General features: G+C 43.5%; 1 protein-coding gene across 5 annotated transcripts in view; it reads left to right on the forward strand.

The window, feature by feature from the left end:
• ESRRG (estrogen related receptor gamma) overlaps positions 1-20,085 on the forward strand; it is a 516,565-nt gene that overhangs the window by 427,421 nt on the left and 69,059 nt on the right. For all 5 annotated transcript variants that reach the window (XM_056852765.1, XM_056852766.1, XM_056852764.1 and 2 more), the window contains 2 exons: positions 6,437-6,547; positions 18,318-18,479. In XM_056852765.1, the coding sequence (XP_056708743.1) occupies positions 6,437-6,547; positions 18,318-18,479 (273 nt within the window). The remainder of the gene's footprint in view (positions 1-6,436; positions 6,548-18,317; positions 18,480-20,085) is intronic.

Raw genomic sequence — 20,085 nt, forward strand, 5'->3', positions numbered from 1 at the left:
TGGAGCCTGAGGAGGGCGGGGTTTGGGGAGTCCAATTGTCAAAGCGGCCATTTTCTCCAGGGGAACTGTTTATCTGATGGAGATCAGTTGTAATAGCAGGAGATCTCCAGTTAATACCTGGATGTTGGCAGCCGTACTCTCAGAGCTCACTCTGAGATATTTCCAGGGTCTTCAGTGCTGGAGCTCTTGTCAGTTGTCAGTTGTTAGGCCAGACTTAGCATTGATCTGGTCATAAAGCTTGATTTATTAGAGTCAGGTTGCAGTTTAAGAAGAGACCTGCTCTTCATAACAAGGCCCAGGAGACTGAGGTGTATTGCATGGAAGTCATGGATTGGGCATAGCCTGGTGGAACCTGGTTGACTCCTGGTAGTGTAGATGGACATTAGCAAAAAGCAGCTTGATCAGTCAACCAAGCTATACATTCAGAAGTACTATATCCTTTAGCTTTTCACCAGCATTCAGGTCGGTGGTTGATAATCTTTCACATTAATGATTCCCTGCACATAACAAATTAGTACTTCAGGGAAGGCCCAGCTAGTACAATCCTTTTGTTCAAGCTGCTTTTTCATTGGCTCTTAACATGGGTGCATCTAAAAAAAAAGTATTATGCCTCCCGTCTGAAGTGGTACTACATGACAATTCTGATTGAGTCTGAGCGCAATACAGTCTGAAGGAGACTGGAGGATTCAGATAGGTTGGGCCCATCCTGACTGTAAGGATGCAGTTGAAGGGTTCAGGCATACTCTTTCTGTTAAGTCCGCGTGGGGAGGACACACGAGGTCGAGACGGAGTTCCAACAACAACGCTTTATTGTAGTGAAGAACTGAATTGAACTGAAGAACACAGTGCAAACGACCCTGCTTATATGCCCCCCTGGCCGCCCGCAGCCACTCCCCCCCTGATCCATGATAGGGGGGAACAACCCCGGGTCGCCAATGGCGTGTGCCGGCTTAGGGCCAATGGCCCGTGCTGGTTTGGGCCAATGGCGCGTGCAGTGGTTAGGATCCTTCGTCCGAGACTCAAGCTTCTAAGTTTCCTCCTGCATATCGCCCAATTATGTACATACATAACACTTTCAGTGCCTCCTATCTGCTGTGAAAATGTGAATGATGTGTAGGGCTGTCAGGTCCCCCCTCTTCTCCAGCAAGAGGCTATGGGGCTGAGGTCGAGATTGTGTGCGCGTGAGCACCAACGCGCATGCGCGTCACTTCTGGTTTACAACTGGAAGTGCCGCCTCGTGAGGGGCCTTTTCCTTTTAGTTTGAGTGGTAAAGCGGCCCTTTACCACTCAAACTAAGAGGAAAAGGGCCCTCACGAGGCGGCACTTCTGGTTGTAAACCGGAAGTGCCGTGCGCTTGGTGTGTACACGCACGTGCACGTTTGCCCACTGACCCTCAGGTGGTCAGCGGGCAGAGGGGTAAATTACCGGGGGTTTGCCCACCGGGCACCTGGCAACCCTAATAATGTGTTACCCTTTACTAGTAGGATGCCTGTTAGCTATCCAGATTCCTATGGTGGGCATGAGCTTTTCTGTGAGAAAACATAGTTTGCTTGGTCATGTTCTTCAAACTCAGATAGGTTTTACACAGTATTAAGTAACGCTGTTCCTGACCATTGCTATAGCCTTTTCCTTTTTAAAAATGCTGTTTTGAAATGGGCTTTCTATTATGTGGTTAATTACTTGCAGTTGAGGTTTAGCTGGGAGATGATAAAGTTTAATCTTAGAAAGCCTACATGAGAAAGGCTCAGTTTTCAGAGCAGCCTCCCATGTTCCCTGCACTATTGCAACGCCGCATGGGGCATAAGGATTTATCATGGGTAAGTGGTCACAGCAACACAGTGCTGGCATTCCCAACATGCCTAGGTTGCCTCTTGAGCAGCAGTGGTGCTGACATAGGTCATTTATGCATGGGAGTTTGACTTGAGGTTCATTGCTTGCTGGACCCATACTGTCCTGTTGGGAATCTCTTCACCAGCAGTCTCCAAGATCAAATCAAGTCTTGCCCCTTTAAATGCTGCTTTGTAATTGGCTTACTTGTAGTGCTCACTGCGAGAGAAAATCCCCCCCAACCCAATTGCCACATAAAAAAGCATTTTAAGAACAACGACATAAAAAATCGAGCAATCTGAAAGGAAGAGGGGGGGAGGAGAAATCCAAGCCTCAGTTTTAAAAAGATTTTCTTCTGCTCAGAAAGAGCTCTGAGGAAGCAGGAAGTATTTCAGTCCCCGCCTGTGGACATGCTGCTTTGTAATTGGCTGTGAGTGAAACTAAGCTTGTGTGCCCTGCACTTTGCCTTATGCATGGGGATTTCACCCGGGCTTTGCTCAGGAAAGATGGTAAAGTCAGGTTAACAGAGGAATGGGAAGACCTGGACATTGCAAGGGCTGGCAGCGAGGTCATCTCTAATGGACAGAAAACTCATGCATAACTCAAAGGAACAACCGAGGCCGACCGGGGGCGAACATGAGTGAGAGTACCCATGCATAAACTACCGTAGTTTATGCTGCAGGTAATCAGGAGAGGGATATATTCGCGTTCTGTGTCCATGATCCTCAGCAGCACATTTGTAAGAGGTGTGGGAACTGCTGGGAAGTTCGAACATCCTTTTCTGAATCTCTACACTGGGCCAATTAAGAGAGCTCTTTTGCCGGCAAAAATGTTGTTGTTCTTTTGGAGTCATTAAACAAATAAACCTAACATGGCTTTGAGATTTTGGTAGGAAAGCATATTTAAGTCCCATTTAAATGCAAGGTTTGGAAGGGACCATAATGCTGCGATCCTCTTCATGCTTACCTGAGAGCATTTCCCGGTGGGATGTAAATTTTGAACTTTGATGTTGTTGAATCTTCTGGATAAAAGCAACTTTAAAAAGAACGAGAATCAGGTTTGCATTGATTACAGTGAAGGGGCCCGTGATTAAAGTAGCATCGTTGGCTGTCCTTTTATTCCTCATATAAAGGTTCAAGGTTTGTCAGCATCAGTTTATAGATAACAGTTTTAAGAAATAATGAGATATTGGGTATTGTAAGGCTCAGGGCTGTCTTGCCAGACTCATTTATTTCCATTCACCTTTTCTCAGAATGGCAGACAGAAGACATTCAATTAAAACGTGGCACCTCTTACGTGTGATCTAATTTGTATTTGCAAATAGCAGAGATTAGGGCACCGAGTTTCACACGGAAACACCATTTCCTACTCTTTGAAACACTGGCAGTATAGCAATAGGGTTGCCAACCTCCAAATACTAGCAGTGTCGTGGTGCAGGCAAGGAGTGAGGGCTGGAAGCGTAGTCTGGGGAACAGTCCAAGGTCATTCACAGTTCAGGCAAAGTCCAAGGTCTCAATACCAGCAAGGGAAGTCCAAGGCGTTAGTCAAAGCCAGTCCAAGAAGTCAGGATACCAGGAATCCAAAGGATAACAGGGAAACAAGGCCAGTACACAAGGAGGTTGGTGACAAGTTGCTTGCACAACAGCCAAGCCGAACTGATGGCTTAAATCCCTTCCCCTGCTGCTGTAGCAGAGCCAGCTGATGCTGATGAGGCTGGGTTCACAGGTGGTGCTTCAGCCCTGCTCTTCCTCATCACTGCTACTGAGGAGGTTCCTCTGTAAAGCCTTCAGTCTAGCACTTTGCCGTCTCTGCTGCATTGCCAGACGGACCTGTTTTCTTCTCTGCTCCAGTGGCCTTGGCGAGGCCTCTGTCTGGAGACACTGCATGTTGCAAGGGGTCAGGTCCAACCGGAGTCCTTGAGCTGGCAGGCTGCAGGCATGGTAAGTCATCTCCTGACTTTGGCTGATCCTCTATTCTGGCAGGCTGTAGTCCCTGTGGTTGTTCCTGTGGGACTTCTGCCTGAGGATGTCCCTCTGTTCTGGCTTCTAATTCCCCTTCATCAGAGGAGGTCTCTGCAGGCTGACTCATGACAAGCAGAAGATCTCCTGCTATTACAACTGATCTCCAGCTGATAGAGATCAGTTCGCCTGGAGAAAGTGGCCACTTTGACAATTGGACTCTCTGGTATTGACGTCCCCTCCCGAAACCCCACCCTCCTCAGGCTTCACCCCCAAAACCTCCTGCCGGTGGCGAAGAGGGACCTGGCAACCCTATATAGCAAGCTTTTTAGAAAGCATGGGAAAGTTTGTGTTTATCAATGCGGTGTTGCCTGTTATGGATTTTCCACAACAGTGGTGTGGGTGCACTCCACAACTGTATCTCCATCCAGCAAGAATTAACCACTTGTCCATTTCCCCCCATGGATCTCAAATAGCAGCCAAGATCCAAAGAGCTACCATGTTTATGTCAGCAACTTGTTGAAGCCCAGAGCTGGGTAGAGGCCCAGTGCAGGAATAAACCAAGCCTGTCGCCTGCAGTGTAAGCAGCACCACAGGGCCACTCAGCTCACACCAGGCCTCTGGTGGCATAAACCTTCCCTAAATTAATGCATCTATTAATTTGTTTGTTCTTTTCAAAGTTCTAGCCCACCCTCATACCCAGCCAAGTCTGGGCTCAGGGTGGATAACAACCTTTAAAATACATAAAACCATAGAACAATTATTAAAACCTCATTAAAACCATAAACCAGGTGGCCTTAAAACAACTCAGACACCACAGTATACTGGGTTTCGGCAGGTTAACCCCCCCACAGATGCCAAGAGTGGGTGGGGGGAAGGATGGGGAGGCCAGTAATGATGGCCAGTAATAAACCTACAGCTACCTTCAGTTATAGGTCTGGCGGAATAGTTCCGTTTTACAGGCCCTGCGGAACTCCTTGAGGTACCGCAGGCCTTGATGTCACTAGGAAGGCTATTCCACCAGGCCGGGGCCAGGGCCGAAAAAGCCCTGGCCCTTGTTGAGGACAGCCGCACACTCTTTGGGCCGGGGACCACCAGCAGATTACCAGTGGAGCATAGAGCTCTTTGGGGGGGGGCGGTGTATCAGGAGAGGCGGTCCCAAAGGTACAATGGTCCCAGACCCTGTAAGGCTTTAAAAATAAACCATGTCCATGAGCTGAGGTTCCCCGCCGATTATTACTCCCATGCCAGCCAGCAGCGATGCAGGCAGAGGCAATGGATAGCCAAAGCCTGTTCGCCCCAACCGGGGGCCGTGCCAAGTAGGGTTGCCAGGTCCCTCTTCGCTATCGGCGGGATATTTGTGGGGCGGAACCTGAGGAAGGCGGGGTTTGGGAGGGGAGGGACCTAAATGCCATAGAGTCCAATGGCCAAAGCAGCCATTTTCTCCAGGGGAACTGATCTCTATCTGCTGGAGATCAGTTATAATAGCAGGAGATATTCTGCTATTACCTGGAGGTTGGCAACCCTAATGCCAAGTGGTCCCTGCAGGCTGCTGACACCACAAATTGCTCACGGGCCATTTTTTTTTATCCCAGTCTGTCCTTGACCCAGAGGCATTTTGACTTGATTTTTTTTTAGAACAGCTGACCGGTGTGCCATATTGCAAACTGCCTTTGAAACTTACCCCAGTTCCAAAGCAGTTTAACATGTGCCGTGTGGTAGGGGATCTCTGCTGTTCAGTAGTCTAAAGTCTCCTTACAATCAGGGTGCTAGTTTCACTGTCCTTTAGATCCTGTTCCTTATTTTCTTGCTCTAGTCTAGACTGATGAGGCATGTGCTTTTTCTCAGAACTATAAATTGTATTCCTTTATATATGTGTTAACTGAAGGCAGATAGGTGGATGCCTTTTAAGGTCTCCTGTACCACACTCAGTAATATGCTTCAAAGTTCAGATAGCTATCAGGAGGGGGGAAAAAAGGTCTTTCCCTTGCTAATTGTTAATTCAGCAGTAGAGCAGGAAAGCTTTAATGTAAGGCATCGCTTTTATCTTTTTTGATGACTTAGGATTCTGTTTTCAGAAATTTGCTGGGCTAATGGGCATGCATTTTGCATCTCTTGATGAATTTTTAGTTTCACTTGTATTGTACCTACTGATGCACTATTGGAAAAATTCAGACTTATTTAGCACTCGCAACTAAGGCCTTGCTTCTGTGTGAGAGAACCCGTTTTTTTATCCTTTTATTTTCCTTTCTAGATTAATTTCAGTACTGCAGAATTTATAAACATTCCAATATATAACTTGATTGTCACCTAGCAAATGTTATTTTTACTGTAGTGTTTAATGTCATAAGAGTTCAAGGTATGACCCCTTTAGGCCTGTGATTCAAATATACTTGAAAATTCTCAGTAGATAATTCAGAATTCACATACTATGTCCATTTCCACATGGGTTATCTCACCGTGTTCAGTGCTTTGGGAAAATGTCCCCCCCCCCTGCTTCTCCACAGCATCGTGGTGTATTCATAACACCTCCTGAGGTTTCCCCAGCTTTTCTCCAATTTTTCTCATTGTGTGGGAGGGAAAACGATTACATAAGGCATTTTCCTACAAATGTGTTACAATGTATCTCTGTTTCTTTTTATCTCTTTTAGGAGTGCGCCTAGACAGAGTACGTGGTGGTCGCCAAAAGTATAAGCGCAGAATAGATGCAGAGAACAGCCCGTATTTGAATCCTCAGCTAGTTCAGCCAGCCAAAAAGCCATGTAAGTAACATGTTTTCTTGGTGTTTACGCCCGAGGTGGATCATGATGCCATTAAAATCTTAGTAGAGCAATATTCATTATGTTCCTTACATTGACAATTTTGTAAACTATTCATGTCATCACTATCTTTTCTTAGAACAGGGAAAGAAGAGATGCTTTTACAGGTGAGAGCTTGCTAATGCACAATTTATGCAGTGCAAATTTTACATTTACAGGTGATCTTTATTTTCAGTGGTATGTAAAACGGCTCATGCTGTGATCATTAGTTCACTGAAGCCTCTAGTCTCAGATTTTACAAGAAAGTGATTTTTGTAGTTTTCACTAACTAAATGAGTTTGACTGCTCAACCTCCCAATGAAAATACATTAGGAGCCTCATTAATTTATGGCTATAATAGGTTGACACTAGCTGGTATTAGATTACAATGGGAATATTCCACGCTTACAACAAGTGTAGGTTTGTAATTTCTTCGCTGATGTTCCTATGGAGGTTTTTTGTTGTTTTGTTTTATGGAGTTTTAATTTTCTTTTTTTCTTTTTTGGTTAATAGAGAGGGAGAGGGAGAGAGAGAGATTGCTTTAAGAATTCATGCAGGATTAATGCTAATTCTCAAAAAATGATTGTCATAAGAATGTCTCAAAAGCCTATTGGGAGTCCAAGTACATAACCTAGGGTTGGCAGGTCCCTCTTCGCCACCGGCAGGAGGTTTATGGGGTGGAGCCTGAGGAGGGTGGGATTTGGGGAGGGGAGGGGCTTCAATGCCATAGAGTCCAATTACCAAAGTGGCCATTTTCTCCAGGTTAACTGATCTCTATCAGCTGGAGATCAGTTGTAATAGCAGGAGATCTCCAGCTACTTCCTGGAGGTTGGCAACCCTAACATAACCTCTACTGGATCTTTCTTATCCACATGCTTGATAACCCTTAAAAAAGAACTCCAAAAGGCTAGTAAGACAGGACTTCCCTTTCCCTGTGCAGGAGCCATGGTGACTTCCCCTCTGCAGGCTTTGTTACTCAATGTACTTAATAAAGCTATATTTAATTTATTCATAAACCACCTTTCTTGTTGAGACTCAAATTAGATTACAGAATAAGAGAACAATGCAATCATACAGCATAAGCCATCCAATGAGCAATGCAATAGGACTAGGATTACAGGGTAGTCGGTGAAAGCTACAGTTTTTTAGGCAAGGTGTAGTAGGATTGCACAGGTAATTTTGCAGTAACAATGCAGTAACAGTTTATATTAATTTACAAAGTACATATGTTAATTAACTGGTCTATAATTTCCTGGATCCTCTCTGGAGTCCTTTTTTAAAACTAGCAATTTGTTTGCTACTTTCCAGCTCTCCAGTTAAGAGCCCATTCCTGAGGGGAGGACCGTGGCGACTGGGGCGGCGCAGTTGAGGAGCCACCTCAGAGGCTTCCCAGCTACTGCGGAAGGGGAAAAGGCCTTTTTTTCCAAAATAAAAACAGGGGGAAAGACTTTTTTCCCCAAGAGGGGAAAGCGGGCCTGCACCACCTAAAAAGGGGGTGCAGGACCGCTGGCATCCCAGGAGGCGTTCCCAGAAAGGAATTTGGAAGCTGCCTAAAGGCAGCTCTGCCACCCAGAACACCCTGTAAACACCTCCTGGGATGCCAGTGCGGGGATTTGTGCCAGGGGAATGCCGGCGGAAGGCCCTGCCGGTGCCCAAGCCCCGCGCTGTGGCTTGGCATCCTGGGGCCAGTGGGGATGCCCTCTGTGGTGGCGTGTGCCCATTGTCCTCGGATAACCAGGCACGTACGCTGTTGTGGGGTCATATCAGCTCCTAAGCCGACTCGCCCCCCTTCAGGAAAGCACAGAGTGAGGCAAGTTTTTAGTGACAACTTGTAAATATTGGTAAGACCAACAATTTCACATTTGAATTATTTAAGAACCCTTGAGGATATGCCATCAGGACATGAAAACCTATTGGTTTTTAATTGTCCCAGTTGCCCTAGAACTTCCTCTGTTTTTGCCTTTATTTGACTCAATACTTCAGTTACTTTTCTGAAAAACAGCAGCTCTGGTGTAGCCCCATATTTGGGTACCCAAAAGGTTGGGTGAAATAAAATGCAATTAAATAATAAATTATATTTATTACAAAGCACTATTCATATATTACAAACAAGCTTTTATGGAAACAAATACAGGGTCAATAATCTAAAACCACTTCCAAACGTGTTTAGGCCCCCAGGCCTTCTTCAGTGGTCTAGTGTAACATACTATGCACTCAGAAACTTTCATTAACAAATGGAACGATTTTGTTCCAGCCCAGGTATCTGTTACAAGATGTATTCCAAGAGGACTATGCTACCAGAATGTTACTAGACTATGTTTAGGATTGTAAAAGCACACATCCAAGGAATGCAGTTTAATTCTTTCTTTCTGGAATGGGCTGTCATTACATTCAATAAGTGCTTTTCAGTATCAACCAAGGAAGACAGTGCCAATCTTCCTTAAGCAATTATTTCCCTCCTTTGTCATCCAACATCCCGACCACTTTCCTGGCCAGTTTTCTGTTCCTGATACATTTCAAGAAAATCTTATTGTTTGTTTTAACGGTTTTAGGAATCTGCTCCTCAGATTGTCTTTTTGATCACCTGTTGTCAACATACATTTGTTTTGCCAGAACCTGTGCACCTTTTTGGGCAAGCCTTTTAAAAACAAGCTGTTTGGCTTCCTTGACCTGGGTTGGCATCATTTTACACTTGGTGGTATTTTTCCTCTCATACCACAGTATCCCTGCAAAACAGGTTTGCTAGCCTATGGAAAAATGAATTGCCAGCGGAGAGTGCTTGTGAAGGCTTTTATGTTTTGATTGTCACTTTCAAAATGGCTGCTTAAACAGAGTCTCCACAAAAGTGCCTCCACTTTGGACAAGAGTAATAAAAGGCTCTTAGGATTATACTAATGGCACTTACCTGGTTATGTCAAAATGCAGTGTGTTATTTTTCACTTCTCATTCATAGCAGTGGACATGGTTGTAAACAATACACATGAACATATGGAGATAGGGAGAACAAATAAATAAAGTGAACTGTGAAGAAAAGGGCATTTAGCTATGTCAAAGAGGAAAAAAGAGACCAGTTTTACATAAAATTAAGGCTTAAGTGAACATATGGCATAGTTTCCCTTTGCCTTTCCAAAAAAACATTATGCTGATTATACCTTCAATTGTCCAATCTGGCATCTTCCACACAGTCTGCCTAGGCTGTTCCACCTCTCTGTAAATACAATCTAGGGCTGCATTAAGCAGATTTTGTGCATTATAATAACTTTTTGATAATACAATAAAATTCAATAAACTCTAATTCTTAATTTAATTAGAGGTTTAGATTTTCTGGATGCACAGACTGCCAGCTTTTCATTTATTTTATATTGTGTCATTGAGTTGAATTACTGATAGCTCGACACACACATGCACAATTAAACCTTTTATCATAGACATAGGTTAACACTGATGGGCTGAAAATGCCAGGAACCGAGGGGCAAAACCAACTGTGAATTTGTCCTGTGCATTGAAATGAATGAGCAAGGTACAAGAATACTCCCTCCCCCTTTCAGTAGAGTATGTGAAGGATTCTCTGTGGATTAAGCTCCCAGGTTTATAGCTGAGATAGTTCTGAAGGAATATATTATGAAACTTTAAGAAGATGACTAAACCCTTTTCAGTAACATTGGACCAAACTAGCCTCCAGTCTCCATATAATTTTTTATGCACTGTCTCCTGATAACTTTTCTTAGTTCATCCTGTAAGAAACGTTTAAAGAGCTAAACTTTTGCATCCATTCCAGTAACTGTCATGAGCAAACAGTAACATCACTTTGGTTGAGTAAGTAGCCTGGGAGATTTTCTGGATTCTGACAGATAGTTTGTGCATAACAAAGGCAGTGGCATGAAAATTGGGTTTTATTGATTGTAATTAGGGAAATGTTAAATAAGATTTACCTAGAAACTGTGCTTGTGGCTATTCAGTTCCCTGACTGATAGGGTTTCATGAGCACATTCAAAACACCTCTGTTTGTACTTTAATACTTAGAATACTATTCTTGAATAATAGGGATTAGAAAATGTCCACAAGAGTGTTGTCTGGGTCATTTTTTAATGTGTCTTTCTTGTCACCAGACCCTAGTCATCTCTTTACAGGGCACGCCACATTGCCAGAACAATATGTGCTGAAATTTTGTGACACATAATCATGACTAAAAGTTTTTTTCTGTTGACACTCATAAAAATGCTAATGCTAGTGTTGCACATATCTATATACCCAAACTGAAAATAAACTCAAAACTATCTATTTCGGCAATATTCAGGTTTTGGGTCGACCAAATACCAAAACCGGGGAATTTTTTGGATATTTGGATTTTTCAGGATTCAGCTATTCACCTTTGCTTAGATGCACAGCTCTATGCTTTCTCCCATTTTTCTATCTTTGACTGGTTTTATTATGGCCCCATATTTGAGGCCCTTTTGAGGTAGGGGTCATGTAATTGGTGCCAGCTTGGTCTGACCAAACAATCCATCAACATTCAGTGGGTTAATCTGGATCAGGATAGTCTGCATAAGGGTCATTTAAAAGACGGGGTTCACCCAGTCCCGTCTGGAGGGATATACCCCCCAACTAAAAAACACCCACATCTACAGCTACTTATTGGACTTTTAAAGAAGAATCATCACCCACACGGGTGAGCAAGCTCCTTCACAAGAGCTGCCTTGGTCATGACATCGGCTGGCTCCGATATCACCCCCCCCCCGAAAACCTGCTCTCAAACTGAAGGTTGCCCCAAGTAGAGGCTTAGTTTCCCCGCACCGTGACTTTCTCTTGAAATCACATATTTTATGACCGCAATAAAGAACTGTTCACAAGATGTCATTTGCCACCAAAATAAATGCTTTCCATGCCTTATTTTTCTTGCATTTAAGCCTTTCCCCTCAGTTTCGAAGCTAATTTGCATGGAAATCATGCTGTATGCCCCAGATACGAATGGAGCCCCCAGACTTTGAGATGCTAGCCTGCCAATTGGCTCTTTCTGCCAGTCCTTAGCAACACTGACCTTCTGAACCTGAAAACCGATGGACAGCTCGGCTCGCAAATGCCTAGAGGATGGGGGTGACCCCATTGCGGGGCCATAAAATTGGACCCCCTGTCCCAAGGTTCACCAAACTTTGATGTCTGTCTAAGGAGAGTCCCTTGCAGCTATGCTGCAAATTTGGTGACTCTATCACCAAAAATGCCCCCACAGGAGTGTCAAACCCCCCCCCCCAAGACTATAATAGACCCAATTTTTTTGCTAAACCTGGAAATAAAGCCGAAATACCCCTTTACCGATATGGGTATTCAGCTTATTCCAGGCTTACCAAAAAAATCGGGCCCAATAAACCCGGACCTGAAATTTACTGATTTTTTTCCCCACAACCCTAGCTAATGCTAGCAACAACAACTTCATGTGATGTCTTTCTTTTACCTATTGCCTTCGGGGTTTTTTTTTTTTTTTTTTTAAGGACTGGCATGCCTCACTTTCCTGACACACACATTTGTAAGATATTAGAGACAACCTGGTCAGAAATCTAAATAAATGCCAAAATAGAATATTTTCATAAATCTTTTGTTTTCTTTCTTTCTTTCTTTCTTTCTTTCTTTCTTTCTTTCTTTCTTTCTTTCTTTCTTTCTTTCTTTCTTTCTTTCTTTCTTTCTTTCTTTCTTTCTTTCTTTCTTTCATAATTGTCTGCCTTTAACTGCAAATTTGCACAAAGTTATGCTTTCCGGTTGGTGACAATTTGATTTAAGCAGCCTAACTGTGTTCAAGATTGCAGCCAATTTAAATGGCTAGCAGTTAGGCAGTGGTGTAATTAAGTCCCTTTTGCTTTCTGCGTGTGTGTTTTCAAAGGCTATCTGGGCATTTCTGTAAATATCAACATGACTATTTCCATTGTCGGAACACACTGAGAACCCAGTATACTGATCTGTTTTCACAAAATTACAGAAGTACTAATCACCTGTATGCTTAGCAGTGATGGGTGAGTCTTGACTAGTTTTCAAAATATGGGGACAGGATATGCTCTCCCCATTTAATCCTTTGTTGAACAAGAGAACAGGGTTCTAGTGTATTCTTGCCCATCCATTGCCATATGTGAAGCTTTATGCTACACATATCATGGCCATTAATGCAGGGCCGTTTCCCCATGGTCACCCCCACTGACTGCTTCAGGGCTTCCTTTTGATTATGCATGCCTTTCCCAACCGTCAGAGGTCACCTTGTGCTCCCCACATGTTTTTGCATGTTTTGCCTGCATTTTCCGGATTCTGGCTAAAACAGCATCTGGAAGGCGCAAGCAAAACGAGCACAAAGCAACCTCTGACGGTCAGGAAAGGCATGCATAATCAAAAGGAAGCCCCGAAGCAGTCAGCAAGGGAATCAGCCCTGCATAAATGGCTCATGTTTACTGTCAGAGAGGCAAACACTGTCTTTTTGAAGATATCTATTTCCTTTGATAACTTCATTGGGCATCTTCGGGCATTCTGTGGTGTCATTCTAAAAATAAGAGCAAGTGTTACCAGGCAAATTTGGGACGGCCCTCTCTTTTTACATAGAGAATATCTATAATGAAGTGTGGGAACCAAAACCTTAAAACTATTCTACTGCTGCTATATAATGTTCTAAAATGAGCTGAGGCACTTTAGGGGATTGCACTGTATTCCCTAATAGCGTGGACTTAGAAAATAATTACTCAAGCCCTAATTTTGAAAAGCAGATAAGGATGTGCTGAACTCTCAGCAGAGGGTCTGAGCAATGAGGTACAACATCATGCAGAATCAAGCTGCCCCCACGGGCACCACTGCAGTTAGGGAGAGTGAAGATTCCTGGGGGAAGCCCTGAGAGGAAGGTGCTCTATTCAGGGGGCTGGGAAATTAGGAAATCTCCCAACTGAATATGTCTGCCTCCAGAGCCACCATGATTGCCCCCTCAGACCCTCAGAACAGGGAAGCCAACAAGTCTATTCTGAAGCCTGTAACAGGCAATAATGCTAATTTATATAATTAGTACAATACTAATTTATATACCATCTTTTTGCCTGATAATAGGCCTCTAAGGTGGCTTACAATGAGAGAAAATTGGGACACAAATGAAACACTATTTTTATTTGTTAGATGGGGACACAGTAATGTGAAATGTTCCTACCAGAGACCGTAAATGTTTCCGACTTGTAACATATCTGCTGTACAGGGAATGAAGGCAAGCACTTTTCTTAAATGCTCTGGTAATCAGGCAGAGCTGTGTGGACTGGTGGGAATGAGGAAGAGGCTATGTCAGGGGTGTCACACTCAATTGTTACGAGGGCCGGATATGATATAAATGTCACTAGGTCAGGCCAGGCCATTCCTCACCAGCCCAGATTGAGAATGGGAGGGGGTGGCTGCCTTGATTGGCTCACAGGCCAGATAAGAGCTCTCAAGGGACCGGATTTGGCCCTTGGGCCTTATGTTTGACACCCCTAGGCTAAGGACTCCACCACCATGATAGTTCACTTTCTTGATTTGTATTCTCAGAGGATTAGAGGAAGAGACCTAGGTATTGTGTTCCTAACTGTCAGCAAAAGTAGATACACACAAACACATTCACACAGGGCCAAACCAGATGAGATGTGAGGGATCCATGATGAGAAAAGGTCAGATCTTTCTACGTGAAAAGGAACTGCTGATTGACTATCTGAGCTCTCTCAAAACTTTACTCTGTTTAAAAGAAAGCTGTATGAGTGAGGGAAAGACAAGCAATGTTCAGGGCCAATTGTGTATTCTTAGTGTACACAATTTTTCCCATTTATGTGCAAAAGGATGATTTTTTTTATTATCCAGTATCAAAGCCTAGGTGGGAGGAAAAGAAATATTCAGGTACCATAGGGCAACAAAGTAAGGTATGAAAGGTGTCAGGGTTTAGCCCCTCTCACCCACACATACTTTTTTTGTTTGAAAATGCTGTCTTCCCAGCTACCCTATTAAAAAAAAGAAGGAAAAACTCACATATCTTTTCTAGCTTGTCTGTGCCTACTGTATAACTGGGGAAGGAAGAATTTGCAGGAAGAAAACATGTTTGAAACAAATGGAAATGAAGAGTAAAGTTTTAAAAAGGCAAATGGCATAGCTTCAATAAAAAAAATGACTAAAAATTTCTGTGCCAAACTCTCTCTGTAGACAAGCTATTGCTGTAGTGACCTGTCTGGACAGCTCCACTGCCTTTCAGCATCCTGTTCTTCAGGCTTCTGGTCTCCATCTAGTTTTTCAGCATTCATGGACAGCTCCTGTGCTGATTAGATTTCAGCAGAGAGCCCTTAACCCTGACTGGGCTAGACTGCATCCTGTTTTTCATGGAAATAGGATACAAAGCATAGGCCATTTCTGCATGGTCAATTTTGATGCTCTTTCAAAGCTCTTTTTTAAAACGCGACTTTAAAAATGCCCTTTCACGGGTCCCGATGCAAACGGAGAAGTTCCACTCCCCCCACTTGCCTGCTCCTTTGTTCCTGTTTGCATATCCATTAGCATATGCGTAGCTAACGCTCCTCTGTTGTTTTGCATTGTTCCTTGAGGGAGCTTCTTTACAGCAAACACCAAAGGTCGCATTAAATGGCCTCTTTAGTAATGCGAAGCAGGTAAGCGCCGGCTTCACAGTCACTTCCGGAATGACGGTTCAGTGTGCAAAATTCAAAAAAATATGCCGGGCAATTCAGCCTGGAAGGTGCTGCTAATTACCTTGCAAAAATGGCCATAGAGTGCGTGGTGGGGATCTATTCTTTTTTAATTGTGTACTGAACTGATTCCTGAACTGGATGGTTCTCGCAATGGAAGGACGTAAGCAATGGGGTCCCACAAAGATCAGTATTAGGACTGGAGTAATTTAATTTGTTCATAAATTATTTGGATTTGGGGCCGAGCAATGTCGTAGGTATGTTTTCAGAGGATACCACATTATTCAGGATGACGAAAACCAAGGCAGATTGTGAATAGCTACATTAGGATCTCTAAATGGGGAGAGTGGGCAACTACGTAGCAAATGAAGTTCAATGTGGGTAAATGTAAGGGATGCCTATTGGAACTAAAATTCTGCTTTTAAATATATGCTGAGTGGGTCTCAACGGAGATTGAGACTGAAAGAAATCTTGGGGTTCTTATGGAAAATTTAATGGAAATGCTTGTCAGGAAGTACTGGAGGAGGTGGGTGACAGCCCAGTGGAAATTATTTGGGTGAAGATAAAGGAAGGAAGGACAAACAGCATTGTGGCTGGAATCTGCTACAGACCACATGACCAGCATGAGGAGGGGGATGCTGCCCTCCTTCAGCAGCTTGACAGTGTATCCAAGCAACATGACCTTGTAGTTATGGGTGACTTCAACTTCCCTGATGCTGCTGGGAGACAAACACTGCTAAGCATCCAGAGTCACGCAACCTCCTGACCTGCCTAGCCAACAATTTCCTTTTTTAAATGGTGGAGGAAGCTATGAGAGGCTCGATCATACTCGACTTAGTATTAACCAACAGGCAAGAATTGATAGATGGGGTGAAGGTAGGGACCTTAGGGAGAAGTGAACATGTCCTCCTAGAATTTCTTTTGCTCTGGGAGACTAAGGAAGTTGTAGCCAGATGTTAGATCTTAGTAGGGGAGACTTTAATGAACTCAGAGGCATGATTATAGTCATGCCATGGGCAAGAATGCTGGAAGGGAAAGGAGCGAGCGAAGGGTGAACTCTCCTATAACAAGAGCTCTTGCTAGGTCAAGTCATTTCTATTCCAACAAGACAGAAACATAGTATGGGATCCAAGAAGCCAATGTGGATGAGCAGAGAACTCCATGGTGAGCTAAGAAAGAAAAAGGAAATGTTAAAGAAATTGAAGTAAGGATGTACCTCTAAGGAAGAGTACCTGAGGATTGCTAGGCACTGTAGAGAGACCAAAGCTCAGTGTGAGCTGAGGCTGGCCAGGGAGGCTCACTACAACAGCAAAAGCTTGTAGGATATGTGAGGAGCAAATGCAAGGTAAAAGAGACAGTAGGCCCACTGTTGGGTGAAAATGGAGAAACTCTAACAGAGAGCACAGAGAAAGCAGAAAGGCTCAATGCCTACTTTGCCTCAGTTTCTCCCCCCTGAAGAAGAGAACAGGCTCATCTAGAGATGATAACAGGCAAAGTACAGCATCTGGGCTGCTGGTTGACATGGACAGAGAGGTTGTTTAGAGGCCCCTGGCTGCACTGGATGAGCACAAATCCCCTGGACCAGATGGTATACACCCGAGAGTGCTCCAAGAACTTTCTGGAGAACTTTCTCTTGGAGGAGGGTGATTGTTGTGCCAGCCTTCAAAAAAAGGAGGAAGAAACAACAGGAGGAGGAAACCCAGGAAACTACAGGCCAGTCAGTCTGACAACTGTCCCAGTGAAGTTACTGGAGCAGATTTTAAAGGGGTCAATCTGCAAGCATCTGAAGGACAACTTGGTGGTCCAAGGAAGTCAGCATGGTTTTGTCCCCAACAGGTCTGGCCAGACCAACCCTATTTCCTTCTTTGATCAAGTAATGAGCTTACTGGATCTTATGAGCTCACAGGAACACCATCAGCATTGTTTACCTGGATTTCAGTAAAGCTTTTCACAGGGTCCCCCATAATGTCCTGATGGGTAAACTGGAGCACTGCAGACTAGACTTTAGGATAGTTAGGAGGATAGGGAACTGGTTGGATAACTGCACCCAAAGAGTAGTTGTCAATGGCAATGGAGGGAGGTGTCCACTAGGGTGCCACAGGGTTCAGTTCTGGGCCTGGTACTTTTCAATTTTTTATAAATGATCTGGATGAGGGGGTGGAAGGACTACTTATTGAATTTGCAGATGACACCAAATTGGGAGTCGTAGGGAACACCCCAGAATATATAGAATTCAGTGTGATCTGAACACACTGGGAAATGGAATGGATGTGAACAAGATGCAATTCAACAAGGATAAATGCAGAGTTCTACCTCTGGGTAACAAAAATAGGAAGCATGCATACTGGATGGGGGATACACTTCTGGATAACAGTGTGTGTGAACAAGATCTTGGGGTACGGGTAGACTGTAAGCTAAATATGAGCAGTCTGTACCAAAAAAGGTTAATGCAGTCATGGGGTGTATCAAAGAGGCATAACCTTCAAATCGCAAGATATCATAGTCCTGCTGTACACCACATTGGTCAGGCCACACCTGGAGTACTGTATGCAGTTCTGGATGTGGACAGAAAAAAGGATGTGGACAGAATGGAGCAGGTGCTGAGAGTGAGGAGGATGATCTGGAGCCTGGACCAAACCCTATGAAGAAAGGTTGAGGGATTTGGGAATGTTCAGTCTGTAAAAGAGGAGGTTGATGGGGGACATGATTGCTCTCTTTAAGTATTTGAAGGACTGTCACTTAGTGGAGGTCAGAGAGCTATTCCTGTGGTCAGCAGATGATGGGACTCCAAATAATGGGTATAAATTACAAGCCGTGATTTTTATATAGCTGGTTGTATAGCATTACACATGCATCTTGATGCAGTGATATAAATAGCAACATTCTCATTTATTTCAGTAAATCAGGGCTACATACCAAAATTAATAAGGCAATATATATATTTTTATTTTTGCCATGCAAAGCATATCTGTTGTGTAAGTGTTAGGCGAAGTCAGTGGATTAGTCATGCCAAGCTTAACTTTTATGATCACGACAGTAACCCATAGCCTGATCCTCCTTTACAGATAACAAGATTGTCTCCCACTTGCTGGTGGCTGAACCAGAGAAGATCTATGCTATGCCTGACCCCACTGTGCCAGACAGTGACATCAAAGCCCTCACCACTCTTTGTGACCTGGCAGACAGAGAACTGGTGGTCATCATTGGATGGGCGAAACATATTCCAGGTATGTACCAAGTAGATTTGGTATCAGTACAGTGACTTCCATTCGATATAAACTACAACACGGATTAATTTTATTATGGTGGAACACAGTTACTTTTTTTTCTGTGTCAAGTTTTGCTTCCAAATTCTTATGGTTATTATAACACCTTTTGGGAGGAGAGGAAGAGAACATGGCTTAAGTGCAGCACACACAGTCTGGTATCTTCAAATCCCATTGATTTAAGAGGAACCTCAGCATAAGTAACTCTTTGTTGGTTTGTAGCACACATTATGTTTATATTTATTTCCAGTAGAAGGAGATGCTTTCTCAACCTCATTATGTGAATATGATTTTCTTCATTTCTTGAAAATGACTTGAGTCCGTGAGTCATTAATAGAGTATTTTCTTGCCCCTCTTCTGCTTTATGATGGTTGTCCAGTGTTAAAGAGATATTTCCTAACTTTTACAAGTTGGAGCCTCAAACTATTATAAATCTGAAGGTCTCACCTTCTCTGGACAGAATCAACACTGGTGCAAAATAGGAATGGCTAGTAGGAACAAGATGTCACCAGGGGAAAAATGACTGCTGTCTAAAAGTTGCAGGGATGGTTGCAAATCTTTGCTTTGATGATCTCCAGAATGCAGGAAAACACCATTCCCATACCTCATATATGTGATGCTCTGTACAAAACCACTTTCGCTGTACCAGGGCTGAAAATATGATTGCTAGTTGACATGATTCAAGAATATTGACCAAAGTTAAAATCATTGGGTTGGCTCCAAAGGCCATTTTCTCCTATAGGAAAGGAGGATTTTTCAAATTCCATTGCAGCCCTGTTCTTTGCCTCCCATGCTGTTCCTGAGGGCCTTCTATCCCTCACAAGTAGCATTCTGAGGAACTCATTGGGCTGCAGGAGGAGAGACAATCAGCAAAAATCGTATCTCATCCGCATCGGCCTTTCTAAGTGCATTACACCAGCAGAAAAAGACCTTTGGATTCAACCTATTCTATGTTAGGATATGCTACACTAACTGATTTTTATGGGACTTATACTGAATGTCCTGTAAATTATTGTACTAAATGTGAACTAATACAAACTTGGCCTAAGATTAAAAATAGCGTGTGGTGGCCACACACTGTCCGTAATTTGCCACAACTGGGTAGCCAAAGGCCTGTTAATATGATTATGATGCACTCTTTTGAATGCTGTATTGTCTTAATATTTCTTTATCATACCTACATAATATAGAAAAGAAACAGTTACCAAACTTAGTTTATTTAAGATATCTGTCTTTCTTCTAGCGCAGCTAGAACCCAAGACAGGTAACAACATAAGAATTACAATAAGAATGAATACTAAATGACGCTTAGAACAATAAATAAGGAATCATCAGGTTCTTATTTGTGGGGTACACCCAAAGAGCTAGTCAAAGAATGCCAAATGCCTTCATGAATAATACAGTCTTGCAGGCTGTATTAGTGTGGTGTAATGGTTAAGAGCGGTGGTTTAGAGCAGCGGAGTCTGATCTGGAGAACTGGGTTTGATTCCCTACTTCTCCACATGAGCGGCAGAGGCTAATCTGGGGAACTGGTTTGGTTTCCCCACTCCTACACATGAAGCCAGCT

Source organism: Euleptes europaea, chromosome 7, assembly GCF_029931775.1.
Source record: "Euleptes europaea isolate rEulEur1 chromosome 7, rEulEur1.hap1, whole genome shotgun sequence".
Taxonomy (NCBI): domain Eukaryota; kingdom Metazoa; phylum Chordata; class Lepidosauria; order Squamata; family Sphaerodactylidae; genus Euleptes; species Euleptes europaea.